Source organism: Salminus brasiliensis, chromosome 8 (genome assembly GCF_030463535.1).
Source record: "Salminus brasiliensis chromosome 8, fSalBra1.hap2, whole genome shotgun sequence".
NCBI lineage: Eukaryota > Metazoa > Chordata > Actinopteri > Characiformes > Bryconidae > Salminus > Salminus brasiliensis.
This window is the reverse complement of record NC_132885.1, coordinates 40,666,411-40,690,935: the sequence shown is the minus strand read 5'-3', so window position 1 is coordinate 40,690,935 and position 24,525 is coordinate 40,666,411. Positions and strand designations below refer to the sequence as shown.

The 24,525-nt window shown below is 42.3% G+C and overlaps 1 protein-coding gene across 2 annotated transcripts in view; it reads right to left on the bottom strand.

The window, feature by feature from the left end:
• The window catches only part of pth2ra (parathyroid hormone 2 receptor a), a 69,553-nt gene that overhangs the window by 25,476 nt on the left and 19,552 nt on the right, over positions 1-24,525 (bottom strand). For both annotated transcript variants that reach the window (XM_072685268.1, XM_072685269.1), the window contains exons 3-6: positions 16,655-16,765; positions 16,337-16,452; positions 16,129-16,226; positions 7,221-7,407 (exon numbers count right to left, since the gene is read on the bottom strand). In XM_072685268.1, the coding sequence (XP_072541369.1) occupies positions 7,221-7,407; positions 16,129-16,226; positions 16,337-16,452; positions 16,655-16,765 (512 nt within the window). The remainder of the gene's footprint in view (positions 1-7,220; positions 7,408-16,128; positions 16,227-16,336; positions 16,453-16,654; positions 16,766-24,525) is intronic.

Here is a 24,525-nt window from a genome sequence, read left to right as displayed (position 1 = left end):
ATTACAGTGGCAACATCAGAGCCAGATATCTCCACACTTAGACAGAAGAACTAGCAGCACAAGGTTCTACCAGCAGTTGAACACTGAGTAGGGTCAGCAGGTCATGCTGTCACTCTTTTACATTTCTTGGGTTGACTTCTAACATATATAACAGAGCAGTGAACGTTGTGGGCCCATCTTCAGTGTTTAACTTTTAGATCTTTGGGGTATAGATGGTTAATAGAGGGTGTGTGCACTAGACTGGGTCACAGTGGGCTGAGTTATTTACACCAAGCACTTTTCAACACAAAAGAAGTCACTAAGTACGACTGAGTAATACTAGTAGTAGTAGTAGTAGTAGACGTTGTAGTAAGTAGTAGCAGTAGTAGTAGTTGTAGTTATAGCAGTAGTAGTAGGCTAGTTTAAGCAGTAGTAGTAGTAGTTGTAGTTGTAGCAGCAGTAGTAGTAATAGCAGTAGTAGTTGTAGTAGTAGTAATTGTAGTAGTAGGCTAGTTTAAAGAGTATTAACAGAAGTAGTAGTAATAGCAGTAGTAGTAGTAGTAGCAGTAGTAGTAGTAGTAGTAGTAGTAGCAGTAGTAGTAGTAGTAGTAGCAACAGCAGTAGTAGTAGCAGTAGTAGGCTAGTTTAAGTAGTAGTAGTTGTAGTTGTAGCAGCAGTAGTAGTAAGAGCAGTAGTAGTAGCAACAGCAGTAGTAGTAGTAGTAGTAGTAGTAGTAGCAGTAGTAGTAGCAACAGCAGTAGTAGTAGCAGTAGTAGGCTAGTTTAAGTAGTAGTAGTTGTAGTTGTAGCAGCAGTAGTACTAAGAGCAGTAGTAGTTGTAGTAGTAGTAGTAGTAGTAGTAGTAGGCTAGTTAAAGCAGTAGTAGTAGTAGCAGTAGTTGTTGCAGCAGTAGTAGTAAGAATAGTAGTAGTAGTAGTAATAATAGTACTTGTAGTAGTAGGCTAGTTTAAGCAGTAGTAATAGAAGTATTAGTATTAGCAGTAGTAGTAGTAGTAGTTGTTGTAGCAGCAGCAGCAAAAGTAGTAGTAAGAGTAGTCGTACTTGTAGTAGTAGTAGTACTAGTAGTAGGCTAGTTAAAGCAGTAGTAATAAAAGTAATAGTAATAGCCACAGCATTAGTAGCAGCAGTAGTAGTAGTATTAGTAGTAGTATGCTGGTTAAAGCAGTCTTAATAGAAGTATTAGTAGTAGCAGCAGCAGTTGTAGCAGCGGAAGCAGTAGTAGTAGCAATAAGCTAGTTAAAGCAGTAGTAATTAAAGTAATATTAATAGCACCAGCAGTAGTAGTGGTAGTAGTAGTAGTAGTAGTAGCAGGTTAGTTAGTTAACCCCTTAAACAGTCTATGGACTGTGGGCAGGTCGCACAAAACGTCTATTACCAGAGAACAGCCCCACAGTTTGTACAGAACTCCCTGTAGTTACTGACTATCAGTAAACCACATCCTCTTTTACTGCCTTAGCTTACAGTGTCAGATACTTTCAAACTTTTGCATGCCACCGTAAATCTAATTCACAGCGTAACGTACTCCATAATCAATAGTGTAGCAAAAACAAAAATGAGTCAAAAAAAAAACAACTATGAGTCACACAGCACTTCACAGTACGATCACCAGCCATGGATAAAACTGAATTAAATGAAGCACCGTGTGAGCTTTTCACACCATTGATTTCATTGACTGTGAGCACATGACTGCCTTAACATCCACCACCGGAGTTCAATTCCGTGCCGCATGATTGTGCGGAGAGTTTTATTACATGCAAGCATGTTCATTTCTTTAACCCGCTGTCATGCAAGGGCACAATTTCATCTAGATAGCTGCTGGATGCTCTACGAAAGTCTGTCTTGAGAGAAGGCTGCAAAATTAAAACACAGTCCTATCACCGTGACGAGCTTTAATAGAATTCGTGTGATGGGTGGAAATGAGCCTGATGTATAGGAGAAAAATGAAGCTACCTTCCAACTGAGAAGGACGCAGGACTGATAGCAAAAGGGCTGCGATTAGCGCTGCATTCCTGTGGCTTCTGCGCCAGTTCTACATCCACGAAAAAGCTCTTCACTCGTTCTAATAGTGAAGACCAGCTGAAGATCAGGGTGATCCCTTTTCTTTACCAGGGCTCAAGCCTATGCTGGTCCCAGCCTTTAGCCTCCTGTAGGCTAAACATCTCAGATGTACAACTGTAGGTGTTAAAAGCATCAGGCCAACTGTGCTGACGTCTAGCATCTACAGTTTGTCCCGCCTGCTGGTGCATGGTGACATCATCAGAAATCAGACAGTGCAGGTGTCGATGCAGTAAGCCAATCCATTTTGATGGAAAACTGCGAAAATATATTTAAGTGGAAAGAAAGAAAGGAGAGAAAAGATAGGCAGAGCTTCATGAAAAGCATACCTCGCCAACTGTTAAGCAGGGAGGCTGATAGGGTTGTGTTGCAGCCAGTGGCACAAGGAACATGCCACTACATGGATTCCAGCAATTGAACACCAGCAAATTCTGGAAGCAACATCTCATCTCAACATCTTTTTAAAAAAGCTGATGATGAAAACAAGAAAGGCTTCAACAGCAGGACAAAGATCTATAACACACATCGAAATCCACAATCGACTGCCTCAAGTTCAAGAGGTGCAAACTGAAAGTTTTGCCTTGGCCTTCACGGTATCCCAACCTATCATTAAAAACTTGTGGATGGAGCACCTGCAGTTCCTTAGATGTTCCTATGGCTTCTTTTGTGACTTTTTAGATGAGTCACATTCTGCTGCACTCTCGGAGGTATTGTGGTAGGGTCGGCCACTCTTGGTACTCCTAGGGAGATTCATCATGGGTTCAATTGTCCATTTTTTCTCTCGCCAGCTTGTCGAGACCTCTTAGCCGGCATAGCCACACTGCTGCACATTGCTGGAAAAGCTCTGCTTGTTTACGTTCTACAAGACTGACCCTAGCAAGTGTGGACGCTGGGAGATTTGATTGATTGGCCGACTGAGCAATTTAAAGCCACTGTGTTGCGTAACTAAGAAAGGAACAGGAAAGGTGGACTTGGTGGTCAAGTGGCTGCAGGAAATGCCATGACAGTTCTTTTAAAATGCACATATTGCAATAAAAACATTAAAAATGGTGTCTTGTAATTGACGAATCATGCTCAGTATGACCAGGGAACTGAATTAGATTTCAAAGGTCACTTTCTGAGAAGTGAGGGCCAGTACCCGTGGAGCAACTCAATGCTAACTGAAGCATGGCTTGACCCTCAAAGGGTGAGGACCTCAATTATGTCACTTTTTCCACATTAGCTTTCAGTCACAAAGCAATGGCCCATACCATTCATTCAAAACCATCACCTGCACCCCAAACAGCCGGCGGCACCTTATGCGATAATTCAACACCATTCATATTCCCTGCTGGGAAATAAAAGGTCATCAAAAGCCGGCCGAGAAAATATTGTTTAAAAAAATAGTACATGACAGTTCTTTTCCTTGTGATGCTAGCCTTCAGGTCATCCACTGCCGTGGACCTAATTGACCTAAATGATGCAACATTCTTCTGCTGACTCCAGCTGACATGCCGCGACTCAGCCAGGCCAGGAAGCTCTGGCCTAATAATAGCCATAGCGGGAAAAAATGTAGAGGTAAGTACAGTCTGTCAAACTTGAGGTACTAACAAGCCTGACTACATAATAAAACAAGTGTCAGAATAGGACAGCTTATAACGACAGCAGTTGTGACATTTTAATGACTGTAAGAAAGGAGGTTAGTGCAGATGCTGTCAGAAATGACGTAACTGTTGTGGCATGAGTGCTGATATGAGTTTGCCATTGGCTGAACCTTGAGTCTGACGTTGTTGCATGGCAAGGTCAATGTGATCTGAGGTCAGGAAAGCGGTTTCGTGCAGGACAATGAAATCCAGAGCTGTTTATTAAATATGCCTAAATGTGCCTGAGTAAATTTGATTTATAATTTTTTATCCCCACTATAGAACTAGCTAACTACCTCGGCTTTTGTAAGGAGCGAGGGCTTTGTTGTAAGTCCTGTGAATAAATTCACTAATTTATTATTAGAGAACTAAACCTGGCCTTGAGGGTCACTGCTAGCCTGGATTGTGATTGGCTAGCCTGCGGTTGTGGTGTGAGTTCTCTGTAGGGCCGAAAAACAGGGGGTTGAATCCATCCTGTCCTTCATTCCAAAGAGAAACAGAAGAAGCAGAATAATTAGAGGACACAATTTGACCTGCCTTAGTTACTGTTGCTAGAGTGCTACCAGACTTGGTAGTTAGCAACCTTTCCAGCACAGCATGTCTACACTAAAATATATATATAAATATATAAAGGTGCTACAAAAGAGTCATTTGAGATGTAGAACGTTCACTTGATGTAACGGTTCATTGGCAGTTTGAAGGTTTCCCTCACTCAAATATCTCTGGTTCTTCTGTGACATCACTTAGTTGAAGTGGAGCCTGCTTTTGCTGGTCGACAGTGTGTTTAGCCAGTGAAATCCAGAGCTGTAGGAAAGTTTGGTCCATCGGAGCAGGAGTGGAGCTTGGGGTTGGTGTGGAGCTCTCCTTAAGCCCTTCAGAAAGCTGCTGTTGCAGATCCATGGTGTGATTAACCAGTGGAATCCAGAGCTGTAAGAAACTCTGGTCCATCAGAACAAAGATTTTGTAGTGGGGTTGGGTTGGAGCTAACACATAACTCCTTTAGAAGGCCATTGTTGCAGATCCATGATGTGATTAACCAGTGAAATCCAGAGCTGTAAGAAACTGGCCTATCAAACCTAGGATAGGACTTGGGGTTGATTTGGTGTGGAGCTCTTCTTAAGTCCTTCAGAAGGCCACTGTTGTTGGTCAACACTGTGTTTAACTAGTAAAATCCAGAGCGTCCTCTCACGGCCAATGCCTGAGAGTTGGCAGCTCTGTGCTAACGAGCTAACTAGCAAACTATGATAGACGTTCACATCTAGCTTTCATTCTACAGTTTCGTTCTCCTGTAGGTTCGTGATCTGTTGTACCAACAGACTGAATGTTAGCTAGCTACTAGAGTTGATCGTTGATGCTAAACTAGCTCCAGACCTCTTCTGTATTTTTTCTAGAGCATTGTGAGCATTCTACACTGTTTAATCCTGATCCTACACCTCTCCTCTTGTGACAGTTTAGGAAATGAGAAGATTTCACCCCATCCCTTCCGAATTCTTGGGTTATTTAAATACCTACCACGCAATGATGCTGTGGCCCAGTTAGCACTGGTGCAATAAGCTTGGACAATCAGCAATAAGGGTAATAAGTCAACCACAATAGGACTCAGCATTCAGTGACTAAATTAAGAAACCGAACAGCAGCTGTCTTGCAGGCTGATTGCAGGGAGCATGAGCCTCCAGCTAAGTCTGTAGCATAAAGCAAGCAGTCTCCAAAGCCTATACACCCTCATACACTGGCATGCCTCCTAGCCATTCCCAGGCGGCTGATAAAGGAGGACTAAAGCTGTTGGTCTGGGCATACAGACTGTGCTCATTTCTTATTGGCTGCTGCGGACACGGTTATAGCTGAAGTCTCAGTGTGGGCTGCATGTAATCAAAAAGAATCCCATCCAAATGGCACCAGAGACAATTGAGGGTTTTTGTTTTTTTTTACTTTCTTATTTGGCTTGGATAGCAGAACCAGTCAGAGTTGTAGGTGGTTAGTTAAAAAAGACTGAAACAACAATCCACAGTGCCTGACAGGAAAGCCTTGCAGGGGGTGTATCTGTTCTGCTGAAGAGGTGTCCTCTGGCTCTAGGAGACTTGGACTTGTTTACGACTCACTGTAATCAAGTGCACTCTGTCTTTGAGCTCCGCTCGTGGCATCTACACTCTGGTTGGGCCGTTTCGGCACTCCGTTCCCGGCAAAACGGATTCAGCGAGGCACGAGAGCAAGTTTAAACACTGGTATATTCAGTTGAGCCTCCTTCAACAAAGGGCTTGATAATGACCCTTGAACAAAATGAAGGAGTCAAATGTCTCAAGCCAACACCGGAGGAACGACCAATTAGTTCGCAGGCGGGTTTTACTTTTAGCTGCAGTTGGTTTTCACTTTGTGAGCGACCATGTACAAGCTTCTGTGTAAACAGAAGTGGAAAATAAAAAAAAAAAAGTATTGGGACACCTGCTCATTCATTGTTTCCTCTAAAATCAAGAGTATTTCTAATTTGGAGGAGCACTGCCGTGAAGAGTGTTAGTGAGGTCAGGATGTTGGATGAGCACCAACTCCCCAACTCATCCAAAAAGCCATCATTCCAGAGAGCACAGTCAGTTGCACTACTCCACAGCTAAATGCAGGGGGCTTTATACTTCTCTAACCCTCGTTATTAGGCAGCATGGTGCTAGCAATAGGTCCATGTTTATCTGGTCCCGAGAGTATTATTCTATTGGCTGTACTTCTCTACAGGGCCTAGACAGGCTGTGTGTGTGCATTTGCACATCTGTGTCAGCAATGGGAGCAACTTAGTCATTAGTGGCTGTATGAATTCATTAGAAGGGGTGTTGTGGTCCTAAGCTACAAGACAGACGGGGTCAGACGAACACCCCCATGATTAATTAAGAGACGTTCGAGGTTGACAGCTCGCCTAAAACCTTAAAATTGGGCCCTCAGAGTGAAAAGTCAGGTCGGAAACTGTCCCCTCGGGGGGTGCATTGTTTTTTGTCCCCAAAAATATGAACTCAAGGTGAAGTAAATGTTTGCTAACCACTGCAAACAGGGACAACGAGAGAAAACATAGAGGTCAACTATATGAAATTGCATAGCCAGGAAGAGAACTTCTGAGAAGGGTGGGTTTGTGTGTTGGGGAGGGGCGAGGAGTAGCTCATTATAATTTAAAGGGACAGGCACTCAAACCAGCCTAAACAGGGCTGCTCGGCCTGGTGAAAAAGGTGCTGTGGGGTCATTTTACCAAAGCATGTCAAAAAGCTCCCAGAGAAAAACGCCTCAAAATGAATTAAAAGTGAAAAAATCAATATGAATGAACATTTAATATAATAACTCAATGTGTGCACAATCAATACAGTTCCTGGGACACGACTGACTGATCATGTCGTCATGGAAACGCCAGATACAGCTGAACTCATTAGTGGTTTATAACAGCGAAAATCAAGGAGAGGGTGACCAAAATCATAAAATTGCATTTTTATCCTCAGAAAGCTGGTGAGATATCTCCAGCAATGCAGGTTCATATTCATCTACTGACGTCATCTCCACTGTTTGATGTACTCACATACTGAGAGGTGTCCACTGGTGCCACGTCCACCGCATTGGTGAAGTTGTTCATCAGCACAGCGTCAAACTCCTGCAGGCCAGCGCTGGTGTGCACCACTCTGTCCTTCACAAAGATGCTCACGGCTCGCAGCATGAAGGACACAAACAGGTGCATGTGGATGTAGTTCCGTGTGCAGTGCAGACGCCTACGAAGAGCACAAACACAGAGGTCGGTCAGGCCAGAGAAACGGTCTTTATCCTAATAGTGGACATGAGGAACTATACATGCTGGACAGTTGAAAGGGCCTTTTCATCAGCTTAATATCTTACTAACCCGTCCGTCAGTATTTTTGACATTTCAGTGCCTTCCAACTTGGATACAAGATACAAGGTTTCCACATAGCAACAGTTTTTTCCCATAAGAATGAATGGGGTGTAAACGCTGCTTGCATGTCACAAGGGTACAACACACTAATAACACCAAACCAACCACAAGAGGTACCACAGTAACCACTTTGCAACAGCCTAGCAACCACCTGAGATACTATAGCAACCACCAACCACTATAGCATCACTGGGGCATCTTAGCAGCCACCTGAAATCCGGCAGCAATCCCCATAGCCATCACCTGATGAGCCATCACAACCAACAGCATAGCACCCACTTAGCAACACTATATCAACCACCTGAAATACCATGGCAACCACTATAGCACTCACCTGCTGTGGAAACTTTAGAAACCACCGGGTTACACCTTAGCATCACTGGGGCACCTTAGCAGCCACCTGGAATCTGACAGCAATCCCTATAGCCACCACCTGATTAGCCATCACATCAACATAGCAACCATCTTAAATATTATAGCAAATGCACAGCAATAACATAGCACCCATCTGTAATAGTATAGCAAATGCACAGCAATAACATAGCAACCATCTGAAATAGTATAGCAAATGCATAGCAATAACATAGCAACCATCTGAAATAGTATAGCAAATGCATAGCAATAACATAGCAGCCATATGAAGTATTATAGCAAATGCATAACAATAACATAGCAACCATCTGAAATATTATAGCAAATGCATAGCAATAACATAGCAACCATATGAAGTATTATAGCAAATGCATAACAATAACATAGCAACCATCTGAAATATTATAGCAAATGCATAGCAATAACATAGCAACCATCTGAAATATTATAGCAAATGCATAACAATAACATAGCAACCATATGAAGTATTATAGCAAATGCATAGCAATAACATAGCAACCATCTGAAATATTATAGCAAATGCATAGCAATAACATAGCAACTATCTGAAATATTATAGCAAATGCATAGCAATAACATAGCAACCATATGAAGTATTATAGCAAATGCATAACAATAACATAGCAACCATCTGAAATATTATAGCAAGTGCATAGCAATAACATAGCAACCATCTGAAATATTATAGCAAATGCATAACAATAACATAGCAACCATATGAAGTATTATAGCAAATGCATAGCAATAACATAGCAACCATCTGAAATATTATAGCAAATGCATAACAATAACATAGCAACCATAGCATAGCTAGGATACCAAAGCATCACTTTGCAAAAACAGTTTACTCAAGAAACCACAAAGCAACAGCCTGCAGATACACTTTCCCCATCACACACTACACCATATTCATTCCTGCCGACGTTACAATTAAAATAACCTTCTGAATTGAAGGAGATGGGCTTCCAAATGAAGCCCATCTCATGAATTACCCAGGCTAGATCAGGCTAGAACTTACTCGATGCCAACGATGTTCATTTGAAACACGCAGCACTCAATGCCAACATGTACGTTTATCTCTTTCAGCTCACGAATGCCCCAAAGCTTATTAATTTTAATCAGGCATGCTCCAAAAACCCCTAATACCCCTTATTATCTTCCTTTTCAGACAGAGTGCCATGATTATCAGCTAAAATCTGCTCCCTACATCTGAGGACGTTTCTATTCAGCCTCTCGCTTGTTTACAAAATGACCATCTCACACAAGAGGCTCTTTTTCTGAATGGTCCAGCCATATAGGAGTGACAAGAGAAGGCCTGGGAAGTGAGAAATTGCTCATGCCATGGCTTTGACTTCAGTGAATGTAAAGGGTGAGAAGCATCTCCACACCTAAGGCCTTAAGAAAGCATCTGGAGAACATCTTGTTCCCATGTATAATTTCAGAAAATTGCCTCTTTTGATGCTTTCTGAAGTCTATTTGAAGCCAGGGATTGAGGCTCATGTCGCTGTATGATTGGTCATCTAAAGCTCTTGACAGGTCTGACATGTTGACCTTTACTCTAGAACTGAGAGTGCAGACCTTGGTAAGTATTCGGACAGTCTAATGTCCAATCAGATGATCAGATAAATATGCATTTGCTAGCTATGATCCATGATGATACAAATACCCAAGTAACCATCCCACTGGGTACCACATCAACCACTTGGCAAAACCTAGCAACCTCCTGAAACACCATAGCAAGCGCTTAGAATTCCATAGTGGAATTACATCATCTGGAACACCTTAGCAACCACCTTAAAAAAGCCATAGCAACCACCTTAGAAACCATCAGGAACATTACATTAGCTAACACCTAAAGAACCACAGCACACCACCCTATCAACCATCAAGAAACACCTTAGCAAACACCATAGCAGCTACATGTAACACATTATCAACCATCTGAAGAACCATAGCATAGCACCCACCAAGAAACACATTAGAATCACCATAGTAACTACCTTAGCAACTGCACTAGCAACCGCCTAGGACATCTTAGCCACGTAACCACCTGAACTGATTTTTTCCCCATAAGAAAGAATAGGGTGCAAAAGTTCGTCATGTCATAATGATACAAACACACTAGTAACACCGAACCAACCACATGGGGTACCACAGCAACCACCTGGCAACACCCTAGCAACCACCTGAGACACGTAGTGACCACCGCCACCAACTATGAAGCAAACCTTAGCAACCTTAGCATGGCAACTGTCATAGCAACCACCTAGAACACCTTAGCAACCACTTCAAAACTACAATAGAACTACAATAGAAACCACCTAGTATACCAGAGCAACCAACTATGAACACCTTACTGACACCAAAAAGCATCCACTTACCAACACTTTAGCACCCTCTTAGCAACCACCTGAAATATCATAGCAACTATAAAGCAAAACCATAGCACCCACATAGCAACACCTTAGTGACCACCTGCAATACAATAGCAACTGCTATTTCAACCACATGAAACACCTTAGCAACACCAAAAAGCTTCCACTTAGCAACCACCTGAAATACCCTAGCAACCACATAGAAATAACCTCGTAACTACCAGGAATACTATAGCTACTTCATCACAACTACCTAGCAACTACCTAGGATACCATAGCAACCACTTCACAGAAACAAAAGCATTTTTCACCCTATTAACCACGTAGCAACAGCCTAGCAACTGACTGGAAGTGGAAGCCACAGAAGCTGAACACATTAACCCTTTAAACAGCCTATGGGCCGCCGGCAGGCCGAAAGTGTTATTAATATTAAGTGTTATTGTTATTAACTTCTATTAGCAGACAGCAAACAGCTCCACCTCCCTGTAGTTACTGAGTAATGAGTGTCCTCTGAGTGTTAAAGGGTTAACAGACATACACTTAAGCTTTGAATGCATGTGTGTCATAATTAAATTGTATACACTGTCTTTAAGCGTAGCGTGTAACAGTATATACCGGTTGACTCTACTGGTCTGTATGTGGGCCCACACTTCAGTTCAGAGCTCTAACAAGTCCTCCCCTGGGTCCCCTTAATCCGAGACACAAACACCTGCCAGGTGAGAGTCCGGCCAGGACTGAAATAACAGTGCAAAGTTCTACTCCTATCCATTTTCTCAGTATTATAGCAAATACCTTACTGCACAATGTAGAAGCCCTGGCTGTTGAAATTCCCACAATAATTATGATAAAGTGACATCCCAAAGAAATAACCTAAACCTCATATAAAGAGAAAGTCACTGAAGCTATTCGAGAAATCCCATCTCTGACCACAGAGGGCTGTGGTGTTGATGGGATGGGAACTTATGATCTCCTGTCTTTTGGCATACAGGCAGTTAGACAGTCGCTCCACTCTAGAGCTGTGAAACCATCTGCATTTCTGAGGCTGGAACGATAGTAAAGGTAAAGTTACTCAGAGCTGTATGTTTTTATATGTAGTGTAATTTCACAACTCCAGTCAAGTGCGAGGAGAGCACAAGTTCAAATCCCAGCAAGGCCAGCAAGCGATCCATTGTCAAAAGCCTTTTGGTCTGGGACAACATGTGCTAGGAGGGGTTTAATTTGCAGATGGGAATAAACAGTGAACAGATCGAGGGGGCGGAGCCACAGACTAAACATTTTACAATTCATTTTGAGGCTTAACTCTGTTTGGATTGTTGACCAAGCTAAGATGCAGAAGTAAGAAATGTGAGGTGGGAGCTCAGTTTCATGACCACCCCAATGGTAGAATGACCCGAAATTTATGGGAAACGAATTTAAAGTTTGAAGGAAGTAAAATTCAGATTTACCGAACTATATTAAACATTAGCTTTGCTTGTAGTCTACATGGCTAGAGTGTCTACTGCCCAGTGAGGAAGCTCTTCTTGTTGCTTAGGACTAGTCACTAAGTGAGCACCACTAGAAGATGAATGCTGTCTCAATGCCAACTCCATCATACCTCGTACTGGCACAGGAAATTCAGCTCATCTCTATGTTACCTTCATATTACGCCTTCGCAACCCAAGGCTGAAGAGGCAATGTCAATTTTCCTCCTCCAGCCTCATCAATAAATGAATGCTGGATGTCTCAAATGAGGGGAAAAGGTATTTTGGCAAGCAAGCCAACTCATCTTTGGTCATTAGCATCTCATTTTACTAATTGGGCGCTATTTTCCATAATGGTCACTAATAAACACCAAGACACTTAATGAAAAACAAACAATTAAGAGTGTGTATAGGCTCAAGATAGCATCACCAATATTCTTTTGTTTGTATGACTGTTTTGTCCAAAGCCCTAATCAGCAGTACTTGGCAGGATCTTCTAGCCATCTGGCATAAGCAGGTGGCAGCTCCTCAACTGTGCTTTGTAGGGTTGTCCTGATCCAGTCCAGATTCTTGGGATCAGGGTCGATCCCGGCATGTTTTAATAGATTGGGTATCTGCTATTTTAAGCCTGATCTAGTTCCGATCCTTTGTTTTTACCACTGTACTCTAGCAGAGCACGCTCTGGAATCCTCGAGATACCATTAACATTACCCCACAGCAATGAGGAGCATTCAAAGTTAACATAATATCTGTGCTTCTAGAGCTTTGACTGCCTTCGAGACACTTTCTCCCACCAAAACCATTTGCGGAAACACCCTCCCACCACCTCTTTACTCTGGAGTTATAGCTGGTTGGCAATCAAACCATGGTGAATGGTTCCAGACGGGATGTATTCGGCAGAAAGAGGATGTGTTGAAGCAGGACAAATGGTCAAGAATCAAACTGTGATGTTCTAGACGACCGGGTGGCAGAACATTTCCAAAACATTAGGCAGGTCTGGTGGGGTGTTCCTTGTATGCAGTGGTCACCAGTACTTACCAAAAGTAGGTAGGGCAACCAGTGAAGAGGCAACACAAAGGTCACTGATGCTTATGGAGGTCCCACCTCACAACTTATGCACAGGTCTGCACACATTTAAAAGGCAGAGATTCTTATATTTGGTGGCTTTTTATTGATTACAGTTCCTCGCTTAATAAAAACTGTAAGAATTAATAGTCTTATATCTAATACAAGAGCTTTGACCATTGAGTCGTCTCAGGGGTGTGTTCTCGGCCTGCTGCTGTTTTGGCTTTGCAGTTATGACAGTCAGCCACACAATGATTCTAACTGAATTATTGATTAAGCTGATGACACCTCCATAATTGGATTTATTACTTTAGGGGATGAATATAATTATGGGTAAGAGATAGAGGGTCTAGTCAGGTTGCGTATTCCAAATAATCTTGTTTTGAATGTTAATAAATACAAAGAGATTATCTACACTATTCTGAAGCACGGAGAAGATAATTGGGCCGTAGGTAGATTTTCACAGTCAGTGAATATTCATTTGCTGGTTATGAAGGCTCAAAGTGAAGGGAATAACATTGGGTTCCAGTGGCTTCTGTAAAAGGGCGACAAGTGAACAGTCAGTTCTTGAAGGCGATGTGATGAAGAATGGACAAGAACACGAATCTGAGAATCCCCCTACATTACTTTTACTTTTCTACTTGAAGTCATTCTGAAACCAGTACTTTTACACTTTTACTGGAGTAAACAGCTTAAAAGTTGATACTTAAACTTCTATAGAAGTCTTTTAAACCCTATGATCTCCACTTCCACCTGAGGAATGAATGCGAATACTTTTGACACCTTTGCTGATCAGTAACTGAGAGGGCTGTGTCTGCAGTGGGTTGCTGGATTATTATTAATTATTAATTAAGCTGTATCAATATTGTGTAGCTGTTTGTCTGGCTCTGATTATTCTAAACAGAGATTCTAATATGAGCTAATGGAGTCAACATTTCAGTCTGAAGGTCTACAAACGTGACCTGCAAGCGGAGTTAGCATCGTCATCCTAGGAGTAGACTGTGATTCTGACAGTGTTTTGAAATCAGAAAAGGATTCTGGGAGGAGGAGGGCTCCTCGTAAGCATCTCAAGCACTTCTTGAAAGGGTAAGCTGTACAAGTCGGAGGTCAGTGTTAGTTTTCTGATAGCTGTGCAGCTGGATAACTTCAATGGGAGGTTTTGCTACGTCTTCTCTGTTAGCACGTATTTGCTAAATCGTATTTGACGTTTCTTCTTTATTGAGGAATATATGGATATTCATCGACTACAGGGCCGGCCCAAGTTTTACCACCACCTCAGCTCCAGATGCTTCATCATTAGCCCATAGGCTGTGTAACACCGTTTGGTTTTATTAATTGATGGTACTTGAAACTATATTTTTTATTTTGATATTTTGGTGCTCCTGGGAAGTCCCCTGGTGGCGCTGTGGTCCGAGTATATCTTGGTATGCCGGCTCTGATCGACTACATATTCCTCTCAGCCAATCAATCCCATTGGAACTAACTGGGGTACACTCTTACAAATAGAAAGAACCATGTTTGACTGTGAAGGACCTTTTTATGGTCTGAAGAACCAATGTAATGCTTGATGTAAAGGTTCTACACCAGTGTAACTCCTCAAACCCTGTGTTTATTATTATTTAGTTATAAATCCTAATGCAGAAACTATTGTGATTATTGTTTGGTAACTGTTTGGTTTTGGAATATCTCGTGGCATCCCACAGGGTTCAATTTTAGGGCCTACGAAATTGATTACTGTTAATTATGACAGTGATGTAGGTATGAATGTGAAGCGGTGTGGGCTTTCATAAAGAGTCTAAGTGGTTGAAGGTTCTTCACTCTCACGTTTACATCTCTGTCACATACAAGGTTCTTAATGGGATCAAAAGATGTTCTTCTATGGCATTGCTCAAAGAACCATTCATATATAATGTGCCTTTATTTTTAAGAGTACAATAAGCAGTAATGTGATAACACGTGCATAACTAATAGAGTTACAGCACGTTGCTGGGTTTTACCCTGATGATAAAAGCAAGGCGTCAGCTGGAACACTGCTGATTAAGGCATACGGCAGGGCCCATAGCAGATGTCAGACTTCTCTGTTTTAATGCTTTGTTGAGTTCATTCTCTTTGTTCTGAACACTTACGCCGCCTCACGCTCCTCACATTATTATATTCGAAACATTCAAAAGCAAAATGATGGCTTGAGGTTGAATTGAGTAGTGTGCACTTAAATCTCTTGTGTGTGTTGGTGTGTTGTCAGCTTTTTTGTTTTGTTTGCCTTGAATGTTCTCTATCAGCTCTTTCCATTAACACCCTGTTCTATCCCTGGATGTACTTGGTTGGTGTTTGTGCTCTTTGTTTTTCCGCAGCTGTTTGGCCAGATGCTGTGCAATTCAGTTGAAATTGTGTAGTTTACAAAAGGCATTGATACAAATCATCTGAAACGGCATGCCAAGGAGCTTCAGAAAGGGGAGCTGGTTCTCCTAGGAAATAGCAGCAGATAGCACAATAATAATAATGTGGGTTTTTAATTTTGGGGAATTTTAATAACGAGGAGGGAAAAAAAGTTCAAATATGATGAAACGCTTGTTGGTGGAAAGGGATTTTTCAAAAAGGTGATGATGTAGTCATAGATGAGGGTAAAATAGGACTGGGGCTTTTAGAAGACCATGGAGCAAAGTTGAATACTGCAAGAAGATGGCAAAGCTCTGTCAGGTGGAGGTGGAGGTCGAGTTGAATTGAATTGACACAATTTAGCAGGCTATGGAGATTTAGCAGGCTCTGGAGGGGTGGTGCACTGTTCTACTGTGCAGCGACACCTGCACAAATATGACTTTCCAGGAAGAGTCAACAGAAGAAAGCCTTTTCTGCACCCTCACCGCAAAATCCCACATCAGGAGCATCTGGAGTGATGAAGTTCTACCAAAAAAAAAGCTTTGGGATTCACTGGACAGCCAGAACTGATCATCCAACATCAGTACCTGACCTCATTGATGCTCTCAGCAGTAGATTGCAATCTGATCCTCACAGCAATGTACCATCTTCTAGTGTAAAACCTGCTCAGAAGAGAATGCATACAAAAGGAAACCAACTTGCTATTAATATCATTGATTTAAGAAGAAATGTTGAAGGAGCAGGTGCATTGCATGCATTCAGCTACTTTCAGTTGCTCCCATTGCTGACACAAATGTGCAAATGCACACACACAGAAGGTGTCCCAATACTTTTGCCCACACACCTAACAACAACACATTAATTAGATCTCACCTGAAATATCCAATGATGAGGATGGCCACCAGTAGAGACCCGAAGGACACGGCGTAGCCCACAGTGTACATGATATGAAGCCTCTCGAAGAAGACTTGCTGTAGATAGAAACAGGAATTTAGCTGGAAGGGGGGGTTCATATGCAGAGGCTCGAGGACCCTCAAGCACAACATGGACTGTACTGTACTGTACTGTACTGCTTACGTACTCGCTCTCTGTTCGGTCCAGGGGACTTTATGCACTCTGTGTAATTTGCCCATGTCTTATTTGAGCCCTCTCCCAGCAGCCAGGAACTATTCGAATCACACCTCCGATAGGCATGGCCTGCAAAAACAGCACACAGTGAGTCCTGGCTTCTATAGATTTGTGCAAGTTCCTGTGCAAAAGTTCAAACACCCCTGTTTTGCTCATAAAAAGTGAAAACCATCTGGAGGTTTCTGAGGAATGGTCAGTCCACGGTTTCACCGTCACCCTCAAAGAGGGTCCGCCAGAGACTCCCAATCTGTAGAGTAAAACAGTTCCATACCTGCATGGTTGAAATCGTAGATGTATCTGGGGCAGGGCACTTTGGCCAGAGTTCCAGGGTACCCTTGTGGCCAGCAGATCAGGCCGTCCCACTCTGGAGGGCACGCGTCCACTTTTGCAAAGGAAAAAGAAAGGGTGAACAGTGAATCAGTGAATCAGTGAATCAGTCACTCAAACTGAACGATTACCCACTGAATCTAAATGATCATTCAGATTTGATAACTGAATTAGCTCTGATGCGCTATTCTACTGCACTGAGCAATTCCACTGATTTTGCCAAATGTCTGCATGATTAAACCTTTCAGACGAATTTTAGAGAAACTGACAGTCAGAATTGATCACTGGTGGAGGATAATGAAACCATGCGTCTGAAAGGTTTCATTTTTCTCTAAGGCTATGTTCAGACTGCCGGCCCAAATCTGATTTCAGATTGCATCCAAAGTGATTTTTAGAGATTGAACAGCCAAAATTCACATGAAATCACATTTGGAGGTCGTTTGGAATGTGGTTACAATCGGATTTGTTCAGATGCGTCTCATTCTGGATGCTCTGGGTGCTCAAATCGGATCTTCTGGGGTCTTTTACGTGACAAATAATGGCCACATCTAATCCAGAGTAACCTCCATCTCTCCTGCTTCTGTCCATGAATGTCGAGGCGTCATAAATCAGATTTGATGGCATGTTCTGGCTACTGTGCGGATCTCCAGATTGAGAAAGGCTTACCCCACTAGCACTTCACTGTGCTACCCTGATACCTGATTGGCTCTTTTTTGTTGAAAGGCGGGACTTTATCCATAAACAGATGTTCAGACTATTCCAAAACTACCCGAAAAATCAGGTTATAGTGCATTATTGAGCCGAATGCTACAAACTGTCCATTTAGGTTTTGTTAGATTTGATCAGTGATTACAAATATGATGAGAAATGATAATCTGACCTTCAGTTTCCACTAGTCTGGTCTCCCCCCATTCATAGAAATAGAAGCATGGTCTTATACGGCTAGGCGGCATTGCAAAGATGGCCACTGAGTGAACAGACTTGCCTATAAGGACTTTGGTGAAAGCTCCTACGTAGTTTCCACAGCAACCCATACAGATAGGTTTGTGATGACTGGACACACAAATCCAATCTGATCACTTGCCAATAACAGTCTGACCAGATCTGATTTGAGAAACCAATCCAATTTGCCTGAGCCTCAGAGCTTCAGAGCTCCCCCACTGAAAGCTTGTCCACCAAACGGTTATTAATGTGATACCTGATGCCTGAAGAAGGCGAAGAGAAGATTTGGTGGAGGGATACATGTAGGGTGTTGTGCAGCAAAATTGTCCCCAAAGAAAATACGTCTTTTTTTTCACAGATGTTCCACAGTTGTACCATCATCAATATTCCATGTAAAACTCAGGAGATAGGTGTAGGTTCAGTGGTGGGTTTGGATGGTCTGGCTGCATTAGTGTTGTAGGCATAGCGACTGACGCCTGGTTTTGGAGAATTCAGAGTTGGTAAGTTTCTCTACATTTAACCGTTTTCACAATTTCATACCAAACCCCCATCTGAGTGACTTTGTTTACAACTTCAGCCCTAAATTAGTACTGTACTGTGATTAAATGATAACGATGAGCAGATTAAGCTTCTTATCTGGGCGCTCAGTGTTTATCTCCACAGTAAATCACTGATATTAGAATAAACACTAATAATAACACTCCTACAGAAAGTGGTGGAGGTTCTTCATCCCTGTGTTCATCATTAGAACATCTCCAAAGTTCTCCTCTCTCATCGAGTCTAGTGTTATTTAGAGTTCTCCTCAGATCAACACCTGGTTGTAAATCAGGGCTTAATGATGGTAAATCAGGTGAGCTGCTGCTGCTGCTGCTGCTGCTGGAGTTGAACACATCCTCCACGCTGGAGGATGGACTGGGGGGGGGGGGGGGGGCATCTAGGAGAAACCTGGAGGAACCGGGCTTTGTTCTTCAGACTAGCTCACTGACAAGATCTCACTACTTTCTTTCTTCAGAATGAGAAGCTCTTGTATGTTCACCTGCAGGGTTTAAAAGATGGGATTTGGGCCCAAAATCTCTGTACAGTACTGTAGATCTCATGTCTAGACTCTAAGATCTAAGATCTAGATCTTCTGAGACTTCTGAGTATCTGTGCTTTACGTTTCAGAGAAGCAACACAGAAGTAATGGATAAAGAAATAGGACACATACGCCTCTTCTCTCTCTGTCTGTCTGTCTTGGGCTTCATTTAGTCCCGATGCTTTTGTTCTGTCTTAAAGCTGATATGTCACTTTGCTTGCTTTGAAAGTACCTTTGTTTGCCTCAGGCTTTTTTCTTTTACCCTTCTGCATGGCTTATTTCTTTTGTGTTGCTTCTTTTGAAGTCTCCACGAGCCCTACAGTAACAGACAATGTACTGTGCATAAGTATATGTACAGACAGGCCCATAAGTATTTGGGCAGTCAGTTTGGGCAGTGATTCAAGCATAGACCTTCAGTTTTGATTTAAAGAGTTTTGCAAAACACTCTACAAATACTCTAGGTACTTCTAGGCTGAAAAGTAATTGGACAGTTCACTGATAAGCAGTTTGATCAGGCCAGATTAAGGACAAATTAAGAATATCTAAGGTCTGGAGTTGATTCCAGGTGCTGAATTTTGCATTCGGCAGGTTTTTATGGGAACTATCTATATGTGGGTCCCGTTTTGAGAGTTCTGTACATTCTCAAAACAAACCAAAGTGTACAAGCGGAGAATTCTATCCTTGGTGAGAGACAAACCTTGAAGCTTTACACTGTCTAAAGCTGGGGTTACACTACACCAGTCTGTAATGGTTGGCGCTAGTCTGCAGATTTTTCGTCAGTCAGAGTTGACAGTTCAGAAAAATTTGAGAAGTGTGTGAGGCCTTCTGATCGCATTTCAGATAAGTTGCAGCATATCAATCATGTTTGATCATTTTTTTAACCCGACTCTGAGAGTGTAATCTTGTAGTGTATACTGGTCAGCCACCTTAAATGAGGCAGCACCTACATTCTGCCGCTAGTTCACATCCAACACTGCAGCACCATTTAAGGTGGAATGGAAATTCGTATAAGAAGCCAGCATCTGCCTCGTACGTAGGGTAGCCTGTACAGCCCATGCTGACTCTGTCTTCCCACCCATGACCTCATCCCTGCTGAACAAAACAGCATGGCTCAACTCACCATGACCAGCAAGACAAAGCTGGTCGACCGCCATGACCAGCAAGACCAAGCTGGTCGACCTCCATGACCAGCAAGACCAAGCTGGTCGACCATCATGACCAGCAAGACCAAGCTGATCAAGCTAGACCACCAGTAAGACCAAGCTGGTCGACCGCCATTATCAGCAAGTCCAAGCTGGTCGACCATCATGACCAGCAAGACCAAGCTGATCAAGCTAGACCACCAGTAAGACCAAGCTGGTCGACCGCCATTACCAGCAAGTCCAAGCTGGTCAACCACCATGACCAGACCACTAGCGCAAATGACGATGCGAATCTGGGTCTCCTAGGTAACGTGAGGCACGCTTGTTTTGGAGCATGTTGGAGGATGTTAGAACATTGCTGTGAGGGGGGTTTGATTGCCCTGAACCACACAAGACCATTAGTGAGGTCAGCTTCTGATGTGGGGTGATAAGTTCCATAACTCTCTCCACTCCAGCACATCCAGAAAGTACTGGTTGGAGCTCAAGTCCTCCACAGAATGCAGTTCCACTGCTCCAGTGCTTCACAGCTCAACGCCGTGGGGCTTCCTACACTTGTAGCCCACGCATGGCCACGCTGAGCTGAATGCACTCATTAGGAGGGGTGCTTTTTGCCCCCTTCTTTCTCTTTTAAGATGTTCCAAATTGTTGACTTTGGTGGCTGTGTCCAAAGCCAATATTTCAAGCCGTGGCTCTGATCTGAATTCGTTCCTTCCAGCCTCCTGACAGAGCTTGCTTGCTGTTCTTCCACAGATTGCTCTTGATGTTAGTTTATGCATACACATGCAAGTCATGTTTTGTTTATGCGCAGAGAGACTCCAAAGGCAGATGCTCGATGATGTCAGTGGGCTGCAAGCTCAATTCATGGACAAAAAAAATTGATGGATAAAAAATCATTTGCTCATAATTTCCCAGCAACATTATTTAGCCTTGTATTCATCTTTTGATCTTTTTAATCCATTTAGCTGAAATGTAGTGCAAAGGGATAATGTCACACTCTTCTTTCTCTCCCAGACGAGATGATGTCACATTTTGCATGAAGGCTACAGGTCGTACCCAATTGATTACAAGGTTTTAAGGCTCCAGTCCATAAAATCCATAAAATTATCCATTATGCAGAAAATAAATCAGGGCATAAAATTCAGTCAGTAGAAGCCCACTTGTCACAGACATTAAAAGCGCTGACAGGTGAAGAGAATAACATTGATTATTTGGTTCCAGTGGCAACTGGCAAGGGGTGGGATATACCTATTATGCAGCAAGTGGACAGTCAGGGCAAGCAGAAGAATCTGAGACACTTTGACAAGAACCAAACTGGGTCAGAACATCTCCAAAACATCAAGCAGGTCTTGTGGGGTGTTCACGGGGTGTTGGCAGTGGTCAGTATCTACCAATAGTGCTCCAAGGGAGGACAGCTGCTAAACCAGAGAGCGAGAGGTTCATGGACACCCAAGGCTCATTGATGCTCATGGAGGACTCATAAGCCTTGGGACCACAGGACAACTTCAGAGGTCTTGTGAAGACCATGCCTCAATCGGTCGGAGCTGTTTTGGCGGCATGAGGGTGGGGGGGATGTAGTCTGCACAATAACAGGCAATATCAGGTTTCATGAAGCTTATTTTCCTAATTTACTAATTCCTAGGGCGAGACACTGTTGTTTATTTGCAGCAAATGTCATTAAAGCCAAAGGTCAATCCACTGTTCACTCTTAAAAATACAGAACCGTGTTTGTCATAGAGATGTCTGAGTGTGAAGAACCATTAAAAGACCCCAAGAACTTTCTCTTGATGTAAAGATTTTTCATAAATTGAATGGTGGTTCTTCTATGGCATCGCTCAAAGAACCTTTTGTAGCTCCTTTATTTTTTAGAGTGTAGTTCAACCTTCTTATTACACTATTCTGGTTCTTGGGGTACTGTGGTCAGGCCATCTGCAATGCTTTTGAGGAGCAGTTGTTAGCATGATGTTCGTTAGTTCAACTGTCTGGTTCAGGCCGATACCTGGGGGATTTAGTACACAGCAGGCCCAATAAAAAAAACCCCAGACAAGAACCGCACCTTATCTTCTTAAAGGAAATTAAATGAGTTTCAACTGAAGACTCCAGCTGGACTCAAGACAACAGAGCTTAAAATCAGACTGTCTGGCCCAAAACCAGACCCCCGGCAACCATGACATGACAGATGGAGGGATCGACGCCATGTTGTTTAAACCAGAGTCACTCCCAACGAGACGATGACCAACTACAAGCTCAACTTAAAACTGATTGAGCCCCACATTCCACTGACATGTTTAATTGATGTGGAAACGATTGACACATAAATCATTTTAAGTCATTTTTTAAAGACACTTGTTTAAGTCCATAGTTTGTTAGCGATATTAGCCTAGCATCTCCTACACTAAAGAAGCACACATATAATACCAAACCATGTCTTATCTGATCAGTTAGTAAATGGACATTCATTTACTCATTTGGTCGAAGCAGATGTGGCAATGTGAAGGCTTCTGTCAATGAGGAGGTCCTAGACAACTGCTTGTTCTGTCTACTGCTGGTGCCAGCACTGCTGTTCCACCAGACCCTGGCAATTTTTCTTTTCTTTAGACATTTCTTTAGACTTTTAGACAAAAAGTTTGGACTTATAAACTTTTCAGTACAGTTCTAGTGACCCTGAGAAGCAGGGGGGATCAAGCTAATCAGGAACAGAGGGTGTTCCAGGGATTCCACTCTTATCTTTTATTTATGTGGACATGGCTGTCACACTTGAACCAGTTTTAATGGACTTGGTTTGGTTTTAATTGAACATTTAAAGGACTTGTTTGTTTTTCACTGTCCCAGAAACTATATCAGAAAAGTTCTTGGCCCAGTTTCTCCAAAAGCATCTTACTGTCAAGATCCACTTAAGTGCCAGAGAGTGTGTTCTGTGTGATGCTCGCTTAAACTTAAAAAAAAAATCATTTTTGTGCTAAGATGCTTTTGGGAAACCCAGCCCAGTTCAGCATCTGTCGTATATTATATGTTGATTAGCACTGGCACATGATTGTCTGGCACATATTTCTCTCTAATTATCAAAGCTTTTACTAACACAGAACGTTAGAACGTCCGGAAGACAAAGCAGACTCTACTCAGACTAAAAGAATACTAAATAAAGATGGCCTTTGTCATTTATTAGGTGTATTATTTGCATATGATGAAAGTGTTTGAACAATGCGCTCCCTCTGCACAGAGAACAAAGACATCGGACAACGGCGGCAAGGAGCACACTGGAGAAAACAGCTACTTCTATGCTGACCCAAGCGTTTCTCTGTGGGCTACACAGAGAAATATATAAAAACAGACAAAGTACAGTCAGTGTACAAAAGTGTCGCATGGCTACTAATATGGGTGAATTGCTGAAGCTGCATTTTTTAAGAGCATTAAAATCATACACTATTTATGCAAATCGCCATCTCCAGTAAAACTGGTAACTTCTCATGTAGTCGAGGTTTCGAAATATAGTTTGTTTTGTCTTTTTGGTGTTTTTTTAGGCTGAAAATGCTTTAGTTGACTGTTTGTTGTTTCTATGCATCCATAAGTTTGATGTTTTACACTCAATTAATAGATTTTTTTAATTTTTGTGGCCTTTGGCAAATCACTTTTGGTGTGATAGCCTTCATAATTATTCAAGTTTTAACCCCGGCAGGCCAAAAGTGTTATTACACATAAAAGAGTAATACACATTAGTGTATGATAAGCCTTGGAGTGTTAAATGGTTAAATCCATTTCTGATATGTGAATAATTCAAACAATTTATTTGATCTAAAATTGTGTCTGTTGTGTAAAGGCCTTTAGACTAAGTGAGAACCAGGTCATATTACTCCTTGGGGAACTTAAGCTGGACCCATTTAGTATCTGGACTTGTTTACATAGCTTTTGATGGAGTTTTAAATCAAATAAATAAAGATTTGGGGTGCATATGTACAGAGATAAGATTGGTGACAATCTAAGTCCATTGTTTGTTAGCAATATTAGCCTAGCATCTTCTAAACTAAAGAAGCACACATCAAATACCAAACTATGTCTTGGCTGATCCATTCCATTGATGAATCTATTCGAGAACAATGATGTGGAGGCTCCTATCAATGAGGAGGTCCTACAGACAACTGCCTGTTCCACCTATTGCTTAGGCTATAGGCCAGATCATACTACTGAGGTTCCTTAAGGAACCTGAACTGGACCTGATGTGTTTCATTTTTAAAAGGTTTGAGGTCTTCTTCTACATGGGCTTATCAGATCTCCTCAGTCAGGCATTGAATCATCAGCATTGACAGGTTTAATGGAGTAGTTGGGTAAAAAAATCAAATGCACATGATTGATCACTGACCCCAGATGCAGCCAATCAGTCCAGACACGTTTGATATCTAATGTGGGCCTCTTTAGTTCACAATAGGAGATGCTAGGCTAACAGGAGATGGTGACAGTCTATGTTCAGTGTTTGTTAGCATTGTTAGCCTAGCACACATCAGATATCAAACATGTCTTGGCTGATCAGCTGCATCCAAGCTTGTGGTCAATCATGCTGGTCAGTTATTGAGTAGAATCAGCACAGCTCTAGTGATCCTCAGAAACATGAGTCTCCAGCAAACTGAGAAGTGGGAGGGGAATCAAGCAAATCTGGAACTTGTT